Below are 15,000 nucleotides of genomic sequence, written 5' to 3'. Positions count from 1 at the left end.
TGATCGGATCACTGCACTGCAGCACCCTCCATGTTGCTCAGCACACACACACACCCGCCTGGGGACCAGCCACACACACACTCATTACAGACAAGTGTGTGTGTGTGTGTGTGTGTGTGTGTGTGTAAGAGCGGCTATGATGGGATGGTCTCACTAGGCTCATCTCTCTCATAAGAGGCATGGAAAGAAGGCAGGTGAGGAAGAGTGTGTGTGTGTGTGTCTGTGTGTGTGTGTGTGTGTGTGTGTGTGTGTGTGTGTGTGTGTGAGTGTACATATATATGTGTGTGTGTGAGATGGAGTGAGAGTGAGAGTATATATGTGTGTGTGTGAGATGGAGTGAGAGTGAGAATATATGTGTGTGTATGTTTGTGTGAGTGTGAAAGAGAGAATACATATGTGTATGTGTGTGTTTGTATTGTAATCAAAGTGTGTGAGTATGTGCACTTGTTCTTCTCTTTACTGTGCATGTAGACACACACACACACACACACACACACACACACACCTTTGTTCGTCTCTTCTCTTCCCTCTCTCTTCTCCCTCTATCCATCTCTCGTTACTTTTCCTTGTCTGCGTCCTCTTTTCCTCCTCTCCTCTCCTCCTCTCCTCCTCTTCTCTCCTCCTTTTCTCCTCCTCCTCTTTTCCTCTCCTCCTCTTCTTCTCTCCTCCTTTTCTCCTCCTCCTCTTCTCTCCTCCTCTCCTCCTCCTCTTTTCCTCTCCTCCTCTCCTCTCCTCCTCTTCTCTCCTCCTCTCCTCTTCTTCTCTCCTCTCTTCTCTCCTCCTCTTCTCTTCTTCTCTCCTCTTCTTCTCCTCTTTTCCTCTCCTCTCCTCCTCTTCTCCTCTTCTTCTCTCCTCTTCTTCTCTCCTCCTCTCCTCTTCTCTCCTCCTCTTCTCTCCTCCTCTTCTCTCCTCCTCTCCTCTTCTTCTCTCCTCCTCTTTCCTCTCCTCCTCCTCTTCTCTCCTCCTCTTCTCTCCTCTTCTTCTCTCCTCCTCTCTTCTTCTCTCCTCTTCTTCTCTCCTCCTCTTCTCCTCCTCTTATATCATCCTCTCCTCTTCTTCTCATCCTCTTCTCCTTCTCATCATCTTCTCCATCTTTCCTCTCATCATCATCTTTTGTAATAAATGTTTTGACATAATAAATAATAATAAATAAATGTTTTAATAAATGTGTTTTTAATAGTAAATGTGTAAATAATGTTTTGTATTAAAAATATTTTATGTCATCATGTAATGTTTAATAAATAATAATAAATAATAAATAAATGTTTTATGTAAATAATAAATGTTTGACATGTAAATAATAATGGAAAAGCTTGTTTTATGTGTAAAATATTTTTATTAAATAATAAATAAAATGAAACGTAAATGAAATAAATAATGTAATAATGTTTTGTAATAAAATAAATGTTTTGTAATAAATAAATATTTAATGTTTTAATATGTAAAAATATGTTTTGTAATAAATAATAAATAATAAATATGCATGTTTTAATAAATGTGTTTTATGTCCAATAAGTAAATAAATGTTTATGTAAATAAATGTTTTTTATTAATGCATGTAATAAGTAATGTTTTATGTAAATATGTTTTATGTAATAGTAAATAAATGTTTGTGTAAATAAATGTTTTGTATTAATGGTAAAATAAATGTTTATGTAAAATGAGAACGTAATGGCTTAAGAAATATGCGTAAATGTTTGTAATAAATGTGTTTATGTTTATGTAAATATGTTTGTAATAAATAAATGTTTTGTGTCATCATATTTTATTTCCTCCTCTTCTCTCTCCTCCTCCTCTTCTCTCTCCTCCTCCTCTTCTCTCCTCCTCTTCTCTCCCCCTCTCCTCTCCCCTCTTCTCTCCTCCTCTTCTCTCTCCTCCTCCTCTTCTCTCCTCCTCTTCTCTCCCCCTCTCCTCTCCTCCTCTTCTCTTTTTCTCCTTTTCTCCTCGGTGTGCTGAACTGAAACCAGGTTGATTTCACACCTGCTGTCTTCATTTGCACTAACAATTTCACACACACACACACACACAACCACTGGGAATGCTTGGCCCTTGTGTGTGTGGTGTCAGTTGTGGGTGATGTATTGTTGTGAGGTGTATGTGTGTGTGTGTGTGTGTGTGTGTGTGTGTGTGTGTGTGTGTGTGTGTGTGTGAGAGTGAAAGTGATTAATATCCATGTGTTAAGAATGAGGAGCCACCCATTCCCCAAACTCCTGGCCTCAGTATCCAGTGTACACCTCCCTTCACTACCACACACACACACACACCTACCTACCTAAGAGGGAACAGGGGAGCGCCCCCATGAGGGATAGATACGGATCAGGTAAGGCATCAGGGCTGATGGATTACTGCGTCCCCATTAGCATGGGCCACAATAACGTGATGACATTAGGCTAACATATTAGCCACCTCCCTGACTGCTCCTGACTGACTGCGTCCCCTGGCTGCTCCTGACTTTGCACTGGCGTTAGCTTCCAGCATAGTGTTAAGGTTAGCATTAGCGTGGCACAGGTACCCCCTGGCAGCTCCTGACTTTGTGCCAGTGTGAGGTAGTGTCATAGCACTGGTGTTAGCATTAAGATTAGCATTAGCGTGGCACTGACACTCCCTGGCAGCTCCTGACTTTGTGCCAGTGTGAGGTAGTGTCATAGCACTGGCGTTAGCTTCCAGCATAGCACTGGTGTTAGCATTAAGGTTAGCATTAGCGTGGCACTGGCACTCCCTGGCAGCTCCTGACTTTGTGCCAGTGTGAGGTAGTGTCATAGCACTGGTGTTAGCATTAAGGTTAGCATTAGCGTGGCACTGGCACTCCCTGGCAGCTCCTGACTTTGTGCCAGTGTGTAAGTGTGAGGTAGTAGCATAGCATTGCCGTTAGCTTTAAGGTTAGCATTAAAATAAGCACTGCCACTCCTAACTACATGGTCCTTTCCAAACCCCTACCCACTCCCCATCGGCTACGGAGTGCACTTGGGTGGGAATTAACCTCACAGCTAAATGGATTTCCCTTGATTAGTGCATAGCCAAGATAAAAATACCGCACTTAGCTTTGGGACGAACTTCACGGTCCCTAGTGGAAAGAGGTTCTGATGCAACCATGGATTTGTTTACTCACATTTGAATGAAGCATCCTCCATGAAGAGCATCATTAATGGACGCACAGCTTCAACAAGTCAGTTGCTGTTGAAGGGTTTTTAACACACTGCCACTTAACAGTAATTGGTTTCAGATGGCCGTTAATATGGTGGACCCTCCATGAGTACAAGTGGGTGTAGTAACTAGTTTCGGAAAGGGCCCTTGTCAGAGTGAACATATGTACAACATTTTACTCAAGGGAATAACCTACAACTCATAGCGTTGTGACGTGAAACACGGGGTTAACCAAAGGGAGGCTGCAAGCTTGAAAAAACTTCGGTAAACAACTGCCATAAAACGGAAATGGTTTTATTTGTATTTTTGTGTTGTCAAGGATAGGTTGCAGGTTCTGTCCCATTCGTGTTATTAACTTGATCACTTATGATTGATGTCAGTTAAGTGTGTGAGGGTTCAGGGCTTAGGAATGACACACACTGGGAGTTAGCCTTAAGGTTGGCATCACCTTGGCGTCCTCTGGCATTCCTGACCTTGTGTCAGTGTGAGGCAGTAACATTGTACTAGTGTTAGAATTAGTGTCCCCTGACGCACGTCAGTGTGAGGTGGTAGCGTAACTGAGGTTAGCATTAGCGTCCCCTGACTCCATGTCAGTGTGAGGTGGTAGCGTAACTGCAGTTAGCATTAGCGTCCCCTGAATCCATGTCAGTGTGAGGTGGTAGCGTAACTACAGTGAGCATCAGCGTCCCCTGAATCCATGGTGAGGTGGTAGCGTAGCTGCAGTTAGCATTAGCGTGGCCCTGACTCCAGCGTGAGGTGGTAGCGTAGCTGCAGTTAGCATTAGGTTAGCGTGGCCCTGGTGTTCCCAGGCACTCCTGACTCTCGGTGCGCTGCGGACGGCTCTGGGCTCAGAACCCTACTTAACACATCAGGCCTGTCAGCAGGAGCGCCTGCGGCCCTGCAGGTGCATTATGGGTGAGCACGCGGGGGGGGGGCTCAGTCGCTGGCACGGACAGTGAGTAATGAGGGAGAGCAAAGGAGCATGGGAAAAAAAGCTGTGTCTGCCACAGGCAAGGCAGGGAGGAGGGATGAGACGGCTTTAAAAGGCCATTAGAGAGTAGGGGCCACTGATTCACACACACACACACACACACACATCATGCACCAGAGACACACACACACACTGCAGATCAGTCCCCAAAGATGAAAAGACACACACACACACACACAGAGCACACACACACACACACACATCATGCACCAGAGACACACACACACTGCAGATCAGTCCCCAAAGACGAAAAGACACACAGACACACACACACACACACACACACACACACACACAGCACATCAGAACTGTTTGAGTAGCATGTGAGGAAGTGTCCCTGTAGACCAGATCCATGGAACTAACAGGGTAGAGGTGGCACTGTTTAGAAGTGCTCTTAGAACCTCTACTAGAACACTGTTTAGAAGTACTCTTAGAACCTCTACTAGAACAGGGTAGAAGTGGCACTGTTTAGAAGTGCTCTTAGAACCACTACTAGAACACTGTTTAGAAGTGCTCTTAGAACATCTACTAGAACAGGGTCTGCCAGGACAGAGGACACACACACCTTACCGAAGGCCATCCGCTTTGGACACACACACACACACACACACACACACACACACACACACACACACACACACACACACACAGGCTGGGAGTGGGGATCAAACGCTCCTCTTCAAACACACGTTAAGGTCTTTAAAGGCCTAAGAACTACAAGCCACAAGTCTTGCTGAGAAGAGTGAACTAGAGAGCCAACACACACACACACACACACACACACACACACACACAGATCAGAGTGGCATAGTGTAGCCTAACAGAGTAGAGAAGAGTAGACTAGAGAGCCACTGTACACACACACACGCACACACACACACACACACACACACACACACACACACGCACACACACACACACACACACACACACACACTCTCATATCTCCATTATGTCAGGCATTCAAAGAAAACAAACGTAGGCTTTTCTTAGAAAGCAGTGAGTTCTCCGCCCCAGTCAGATTTAGAGAAACACTGAGGTGATGTGTGTGCACACACACACACACACACACACACACACACACACACACACACACACACACACTAGTTGGCAGGCAGGTCCTCAACTGACACACTCACACACACATACACACACTCACACAGACACACACACACTAGTTGGCAGGCAGGTGCTCAACTCTGTGCGTCGCGGTGTGGGCGGCTGAGCTCATGCATATTAATGAGCTCCATTGTTCATGCTAATTAGAGAACTTTAAGATGCAGATTAGGGAACTGCACCCGCCGCGCCTAACGACCACTGGCCTAACGAGATTATTTAAAACACACCACTGGGATAATGACAGCCACTCCTCCTGCCCCAGACACACACACACACACACACCACTGAGCGGCCATAATCCAACACTCCTCCTGCCCCAGACACACACACACACACACACAAACATACACGCACACACGCGCACACACACACACACAAACATACACGCACACACGCGCACACAAACATACACGCACACACACGCACACACACACACACACACACACAGACAGTAGGGTAGGCAGGCTCCTCATCTCTATAAGAGCATTAGCGCGGTTGTGTTGCTATTGTTGTTATTGTTATTGTTATTGTTGGGCTTTTGTTTTCCTAACGTCGCCCCGGGGATCACTGAGCAACGCTGCGTGAGTTAAACAGTGTTTTCACTCTTACCCAGACACGGCCTGATTATGTGTGTGTGTGTGTGTGTGTGTGTGTGTGTGTGTGTGTGGAGGTGTGTGTGAGTGTGTGTGTGTGTGAGTGTGTGTGTGTTTGTGTGTGTGTGTGTGCGTGTGTGTACACATCTGTGTGAGAGAGAGAATAAAGCGCTAGCATGTGGCATTTCTACACTCTGGCTGGGAGAACACGCTGGAGGACTGTGTTGCCTGTGTGTGTGTGTGTGCCGCTGCTTTCAGATATAGGTGTAAGTCTGCATGTTCTCTGTGTGTGTGTGTGTGTGTGTGTGTGTGTGTGTGTGTGTATGTGTGTGTATATATGTGTGTGTGTGTGTGTGTGTGTGTGTGTCTCTGTGTCGCTGCTTTCAGACCTAGGTGTAACTCTTCATGTTCTGCGGATATCAAGCAGTTGGGCCGTATATCTGAACAACATAACCGGCCATTTGGAACTCCGAACTTAGCCGGCTCCTACACTACCGCTCATCCCCTCCCTTCTGTACATGTGCGTGTTCAACCTGTTCAACCACGCGGAGATTCTGTTCATGTGCGTCGGTGCCGTTCACACATATGACCAAAGGGTCGGACCTCCGTTTGACTCCACATATACTGCGGAGGACGTGTCTGTCTGTGTGTATTTAATTACACAAATATTTGAATCCTGTCTGTTGTAAAATGATTTGTGGATTTAAATAAAGAATTAAAATGTGTGTGTGTGTGATTTTAAAACACAATAAATACAGCTGGATTTTTTGTAGTCTTACCAGCTGCAGCAGAGGCTCCTCGGTGTGTGTGTGTGTGTGTATGTCCTAACCTGACCCAGTGGCGGTATTATTAAGTGTGTGTTTGCTTATCTGTTGGAGGACAGAACAGCTTTGTGCTTTTTCTTTAAGCTTTTCTCAACCAATAAACACTTTGAAGTGCATCTGTAAACCACCCCCCCACACACACACACCAAGATATGTAGCCTTTGAGGTCGAAATGCTAATTTCTAACCCCCCACCCCCCCGACACACACACACACACACACACACACACACACACACACACACACACACACACACACACCACAACAAAACACCATACAAACAGCACACACACACAAACACAAACACACACACACAGATAAAGAAACACACACTGCAAGAAAAACACCATACAAATAGCCCACACACAAACTCACACTTTCACCCACTCATTCACACAAAGATAAACATACACGCACATACGAACACGCACGCACACACACACAACCAGACCGTCAGACCGACAGACACACACACACACACACACACTGTGTGAAGCTGCATGAGATAGTCTGGTGCTGTGCTGATAGCAGCTCACTATGGAGGTCAAACTAAGAGCAGCAAACACACACAGAACAGAACATGGGAGAGAGAGAGAGAGAGAGAGAGAGAGACAGAGAGAGAGGGAGAGGGATAGAGAGAGGGAGAGGGAGAGAGAGGGAGAGGGAGAGAGAGAGAGAGAGAGGGATAGAGAGAAAAGAACCGACACTATTTATGAACTATAGAGACAAAAAAGTGTGTGTGTGTGTGTGTGTACATTGGGGCAGACACTATTTACCTAGAGTGTGTGTGTGTCTGTGTGTGTGTGTACATTGAGGCAGACACTATTTACCTAGAGTATGTGTGTGTGTGTGTGTATGTGTGTGCGTGTGTGTGTGCGTGTGTGTGTGCGTTAGGGCTGAAACGATTCATCGAGTTACTCGAATAACTCGATTACAAAACTTACTCGAGGCAAAAAAGCCATGCCTCAAAGCCTCAAGTAAATTCCTATGACGCGAGGACCTGATTGTTCCACCACGGACAGTTGTTCAGGAAGCACACCATTAGCGCCGTGAATCGTATACATTCTGAATTTAGCTGGCGATTAAGGAGTCAAGATGTCCATAAATGGCAGAGAATGTCTAAAAGTTTTCAAGTAAAGTTCTGGGATCATTACTCAAAAGGGAAAAGAAGAAGCTTCTGAACCGAAAACATCCACTCCATGCTGTTTCACTAAACGTCAATAAATGTAGGCTATCTATCAATCTATCTAGCTATCTATCTATCTCTTACGTAGCCTATAGCCTACATTGGATGTTTGGCTGATTTTTTAATCACATACTGAATTTGTAGCGATGTCGCGGATATAATGTTTAGCTTTGATGTTTTTTAAGTAGTAAACTTATTCACTTTCAATTGCAAGACAGTAGGTTATGCCTAAAAAGAACCCCTTCTTATACACATGCATGCACCCTCATCTTCCCTCACGCATCGCCGACGCCGCATACACACACAGGTTGCTAGGTTACCACAGCAAATAGGCTCACCCCAAAAAATATTTTTTGTAGTAGCCTAATGGTAAAATTATTTTGTTAGTAGCCCAATGGTTGGCTATTTTTTTAGTAGCCTAATGGTAAAATTATTTTGTTAGTAGCCTAATGGTAAATGCTGCAGGTGTAGAAATCTACATAAAACAGATATTTACTTTGATGTCAGGTCTAGATTACAGCATGAAACTTGTTGTGCATATTAATACATTACATTGCTTTTCCCTCTTCTCCTCCCAGCACTTCACAACATAGTATGGGCAGCTTTGTTAAGCCCAGCTAGTCATCCACAAGAGGCTGATCGTCGAATAAAGTGCTAGGATTAATTGCAACCCTAAGCGCAGTGTGTGTGTATGTTGTGATGACGTGTGTGTGTATGAGTGTGTGTGTGTGTGTGTGTGTGTGTGTGTGTGTGTGTGTGTAAGAGACTCACCTATCCACCTCATGAGAGAGGTCATGATCTGCAGGTACTTGGTCTTCTGTAGGTTGAAGAAGGTGAACGGACCCAAGAGCAGTATGAAGATGGTCTGGGGAAGGAACACACACACACACATGCGCACGCACACACACAACCACCCACCCACCCCACACACGCACGCGACGACGACGACAAACACACACACTAACAAACACACCTGCTTCCACCTGCTATCTGCGCAATAACATACACACACACCACCCCACACACACCGCATAATTACACACCATACACACACACACGCACAAACACACACACGTTAAATAGAGGTCCAAGGTGCCATCACATAACTGCTCTGTGGGAATCAGAAGGGAAGCCAGGCTCTGTGCTTCATGTTAGTGGAACCTTAATGCTAAACACACACAAATAAACACACAGACACACACACACACAGACACACGCCCCTTTGATACAGATTTATTCTCATACTGCAGAGTAATTCATGACATTCTAGGAACAAAGTGTATGACACAGGGCATCACGCCAAAACAATCTGATAACCTCTTCTCTCCCTTTATCTCCTCCTCCCCTCTCTCTCCCCCCCTCTCTCTCTCTCCCTCCCTCCCTCTCTCTCTCTTTCTCTCTCTCTGAGGGCTAAGGATGATTGACACATCACACTGGGGTTCCATCTCCATGGTGACGCATTGTGTGCGGAGGGCCTGGAAGGGTAAATAGCAGCCCCGACGGACGAGCTGCACCAAGAGGCCCACACACACGCACGCACACACGCACACACGCACGCACGCACGTGTGTGTGTGTGTGGAAGTGGGGGAGGTGGGATATTTGATGTTGTTGATGTATGAGTATATTACAAACACAAAACCTGTATGGCTGCGTACTCACTCGACTGCAGAACACAAACCACGTAGTTCAGGCCTAGCAGAACAGGCACAGGAGCCTGAAGCGGGTGAGTGTGTGTGTGTGTGTGTGTGTGTGTGTGTGTGTGTATGTGTGTGTGTGTGTGTGTGTGTGTGAAAAAAAAAAAAAGTAAAGAAGAAAAGGAAAGTGATAATGATGAGGTAGAGGAGAGGAGGAGGAATGAGGATAATCATGGAGAGGAAAGGGAGGAGGAAAGGATAAATGGAATAAAGAAGAAAGGAAGAGGAAGGGAGGGAGAGGAGAGGAGAGGAGGAGAGGAGAGAGGGATGATGAGGTAGAGGAGAGGAGGAGGAGAGGAGAGGAGAGGAGTGAGGGATGATGAAGAGGAGAGGAGGAGGAGTGAGGGATGATGAAGAAAGATGAGAAGAAATAAAGGGAGGAGAACAATACTCACCCAGACTCAAGGAGAAAATAAAGATCCTACAGTAATAATAATGTGTGTGTGTGTAATGTAATGAAAGGTTAAGGTCAAAGCAAAAAACCCTAGATACATTTGAGTGAAGGGGAGTGTGTGTGCATGTGTGTGTGTGTGTGTGTGTGGGGGGGGATAAGTGAGAAGGAGGGAAATAAAGAGAGTGATAGAGAAAAAAGGAAAGAGAGCAAGGCAGAGGAAAAGAAAGAGAAAATTGAAAAGGGAGGATTTATACTGTCTGATTAATTTCCACTACGCTCTGCTGTCAAGAGAGCGAAGCCGTCATGAATCTCTCACACACACACACACACACACACACCTCCACCAGAATCCGCAGGGACTCAGACACACCTCCTGTAGGACTCCTCAACCAATCAAAACACAGAATGCATTCTACTACTGCGGCAAGAACACACACTACACTAGCCATGTAACAACAACAGAGCAGCTTCAGAAAAGAGAAAAGACTAACTAGATTGGCAATCACACACACACGCACGCACACACACTGAGCAAGTAGTGATTGGGGTCTCTGACACCTTTACTAGCAGTGCAGGTCCAGCAGCCACCTGACACACACACACACGCACAGGGCTGGGACACTAATGGCATGGCACCAGCACACGACTACAGTAAGAGAGTAAGAGAGACAGAGAGACAGAGAGAAAAAGAGAGAGAGAGAAAGAGAGAGAGAGAGAGAGAGAGAGAGAGAGAGAGAGAGAGAGAGAGAGAGAGAGAGAGAAAGCTGGGCGGGCATCAGTGGTACCCAGGCTGTGGGTTGATGCCATGTGTGTGTGTGTGGTAGGGCAGGAAGGTGACATGTGGTGCCCTGTGACTCAGACCTGGCATGAGAGTCTCTGTGTGTGTGTCCATCTATTCCAAGCACACTCACACACATAGCCACATACAGCCACAAACAGTCGCACACACACACACGCACACACACACACACACACACACACACACACACACACTAAAGCTGCTGACCATCTCTGTCAGTCAGGCTCTTAAATCCCAACACTAACAAATATGCTCATGTCACACGTGTGTGCTCTTTGTGTGAGTGTGTATGTGACGTGTGTGCTCTTTGTGTGAGGGTGTATGTGACGTGTGTGCTCTTTGTGTAAGTGTGTATGTGAGTGTGTGTGTGTCATGTATGTGCTCTGTGTGAGTGCGTATGGTCATTATGCATACTTTTCTCCAGACATTATCTCCAGTGACATTATTAAACGTGTGTGTGTGTTCGTTGTTAGGCATGCTTCTCTCCTAGTTCAGAAGAAAATGCTGACGTTTCAAACTCAATAAAACACAATAAGCCTGGAATCAAACACCACACTCGCACTTACTGTATTCTGATGTGTTCATATGTTACTTCTGTGTGTAGTATACAACGGGGAGAGGTCCATATTATTGTACATAACTGTGCCTTAGACCTGTGTAGCAGCAGGAAGGTCATACAGCCCGATGTTTAGGAACATCCGAGGAACATCAGTGATAACATGGGCCGAGGGAGACAGCATGTCTGCCTATTCGGGCTAGTATTTCCATCTGGCCAGGGCCGGGTTGTGTACATTGGTTGGCACCTGTCACGTTGGCATGATTGACGTTTGTATGTTTTAGTATAACAGGGTTTGTCTTCAGTTTTGACTCGGGGACGGATCGAGGAAGCGACCCGAGGAGCATCTTCTGTCGGAAGGCTCAGTAGCCGCTTCTAATAACAACCACAACTGTTAGACTCTGCACAGTTTTACTGTTCGAGACTTAGCCTGTGTTCTGTTATTCATTATTGTACCATCTACAATAAATCATCATCTAATCGCCGATCCTGATCCCGCCGTCAAGCTTTATTGACCATCTTCAATACAACTACTAAAACACAACGCAACAACCAGAGAATCCTACAATACATTTGAATGAGTCTCTGCTGTGTACACACACACACACACGGAACATCTGGAGAGTTTCCTCATTTTTTGCTTAATGAGCAACAGGAAAACCACATAATGTATAATTACGTGTGTGTGGTGTGTGTGTGTGTGTCTGTGTGTGTGTGTGTGTGTGTGTGTGTACACAGCAGAGACTCACACAAACACACACAATCTTAAGAGTGACAGCTGTTTAGACTAAACCCCATATTTCTGACCCATAAAGACATCTCTCAGATCTCACTCTCACTCTCTCTCTCACACACACACACACTCACACTACACACACACACACACTACACATCATGTAGACTGGGACCCTCTTGCCCCTCTTAGCCACTCCCCCTACAGGTGGCCCAATCAGCTAATGAGATCTCCTTGGGTGTGTGTGTGTGTGTTTAGAGTGAGAGTGTGTGACTCTGTGTGTGTGTGTGTGTGTGTGTGTGAGTGTTGATCCAGGACCGCTGATCTTCAGGCCATGCCCAGGAGAGTGTGTTAGGACACACACACACACACACACACAAATAAGTGAAGTGAAAATAAGTGTGTGTGTGTGAATGAGTGAGTGAGAAAAGTATGAGAGACAGAAAGAGAGAGAGAGAGAGTTCTCGCTCACAGATGGTTGTGACAGGCTGAGTTCACTGAAAATATGTTTTTGTAACACACACACACAAACACGTAGTGTTAATTTTGTCACCTATTTTTAATTTAGTCATAGTCTTGTGATGAAATGTCCTTTTTAGTCTTTGTCATATTTAGTCATTCAAATATAATTTTTGTTAGTCAAGTTTTAGTCGACTAAAAGTCTCGTCATTTTAGTCAAAAAAAAAACTAAAGGTATCTTAGTCTTAGTCAGTTTAGTCAACACATTTTAGTCTTTTTTTTATAACAAATTATTTCTGATTACCATTCAAGTCAAATAGTGTTTCACACATCTCAATTTTGTGTGTCCACAGGGCTACTCGTCTGTTATAATTACTCATTCTGATTTTTTGTCAGTCAGTATGTTTACATGCAGGGTAAGTCGAGCTACAGTTATAGCTCGGCTGGGATTGACCATAGACAGTAAAAGATTTGACTGGACCACTGTGTCATATTCGTAGACCAGTGTTTCTCAAAGTGTGGTCCTGGGAATCACTGGTGGTCATAAGCTATCCCAAGTGGTCCTTGAGCAGGCGTGGTAAAATATAATATAGATGAGTTGTTTGCAATATTGAACCAACTTGTATGTAAATCCAAACAGTTCTGCAACACTGTCTATGTAAGATATGCCACTTTAAATCATACAGTATGAATCCTCTGACACAATAAGCAAAGTGCAAACACAATAAGCAAGGTGGTTCAGTGAGTAGGCCTATTGTGTAGACTAATTATAGGCTACTGTTGAAGTAGGTCTAATCTTTTTTTTTTTAGCTAGGGTTAGTTAAGTGGTCCTGAAACTGAAAAGTTTGAGAAACACTGTCAGAGGGCCAAAGTATTAATGTTTTACTCCATAGATGCATGGCGATATCGCCCCAAACACAACACATTCCCCAAACAGACTCTCCATCTTAGCCATAGCTAACTTGCTAGAGAACGTTCCATATTAGCTTACTTGCTAGCAAACTTTGCATCATCAGTCTAACTAGTTAAAGGAACCGTATGTAAGAAATGTATTTCAATTAATCATAAAATGGCCCTGATATGTCACTAGACATTAAGAAATCATGTTCATTTCAAATATTTATATCACTGACAACAGTAGTCCGGCCAGGATATTGTCATTTAAAAAGTGAAGTTGCAGCCCTCAACTGATGTTGATGTTGTGTTTTGTCATGTCATGTTGTGTTTTGGCCTGATGCGCCACCCTCCACTTATCTACTAAACACAAAGTCAGTAGTGTTTCGGCATCCGGGTTGGCAACCAAGAGTCAGGGTGGAGGGGGAGGGGATACACCGCTCTACAGTAAATTGAAAGTGATTGCAGTACCAGTTTTGGCCACAATCTTACATATGGTTCCTTTAAATAGTTGACATTCCATGATGAACATTTTCGTATGGACATTCTGGGGGATGTTAATTTGTATGAGAGAAGCTTCAACTTCTGGGTATGTAGCATTGTGGCATAAAGCTTAGGTAGTTAGTTGGTAACTCTGGCAGAAATCTCCAGTGTTCTTGTTCCATGTAGTTTAGGTGTTGCAGCCACAGGGTTGCAGCAGCAGCAAATGAACTAGCCTACAGGAAAGCTGTTAACATGAACTCATTGAATATTTTAAAAGCGTAACAGCTAGATATTCTGTCTTCTCATTTTGTAGACGGAAATGAAGAGAGATTTTATCTTAGTTTTTATTTCATGCAAAACATTTTTAGTCTCGTCTTTTTTTAAGTCCAACAATAATTCATCTTAAGATAGTCTTAGTCAGTGTTTCAGGACATTACTGCCGTCTCGTCATCGTCTTGTCTTAGTCATGAAAAAAAAGGTTGTTGACGAACATATTTCCTCTCGTCTCGTCTGACGAAATTAACACTACACACACACACCATAACCACACACACACCAAGTTATACACACAGTTATACACAGATACACAAACAGAAAATCAATAATTATCGATATTGACTGATATGAAACACTTCTATTGTGATACAGTTTTCAGCCATATTGACACACACACACACACACACACACACACACACGAGACTGACAGATGAATACTTGTTTTTCTGTTACTGCTGTTCAGAGGGATTACCCCTGAAGACAAATGACTCCAGGACCTATGGAACATGCACTATAATCTGTGTGTGTGTGTGTGTGTTAATGTAAGTGCCTCTTGGATGGGTGGGCTTCTAGATTATGTGTGCGTGCATGCGTTGCAGGGATGGTGTAGTTTAGATGGAGGCGCTGGATTATGCTGTGTGTGTGTGTGTGTGGTATGTGTGTGAGTGTGTGTGTGTGTGAGAGTAAGTGAGTGAGTGAGTGAGTGTGTGTGTGAGGTGTGTGTGTGTGAGTGTGTGTGTGTGAGTGTGTGTGTGAGTGTGTGAGTGTGTGTGAATGTGTGTGTGTGTGTGAGTGTGTGTGTGTGTGTGTCTGGTTGGCCTCATGTCCCTGTGGATGATCCTTTTGAAGTTAGCC

General features: G+C 44.5%; 1 protein-coding gene across 1 annotated transcript in view; it reads right to left on the bottom strand.

Annotated features, from left to right (window-relative positions):
* tmem104 (transmembrane protein 104) overlaps positions 1 to 15,000 on the bottom strand; it is a 90,869-nt gene that overhangs the window by 14,940 nt on the left and 60,929 nt on the right. Inside the window, 1 exon segment of the mRNA XM_048233531.1 lies at positions 8,628 to 8,721. Coding sequence (XP_048089488.1) covers positions 8,628 to 8,721 — 94 coding nt within the window.

This window comes from Alosa alosa, chromosome 22 (assembly GCF_017589495.1).
Source record: "Alosa alosa isolate M-15738 ecotype Scorff River chromosome 22, AALO_Geno_1.1, whole genome shotgun sequence".
In the NCBI taxonomy this organism is placed as follows: Eukaryota; Metazoa; Chordata; class Actinopteri; order Clupeiformes; family Clupeidae; genus Alosa; species Alosa alosa.
The sequence above is the reverse complement of the archived record's forward strand: the minus strand, read 5'-3'. Positions and strand labels throughout refer to the sequence as shown.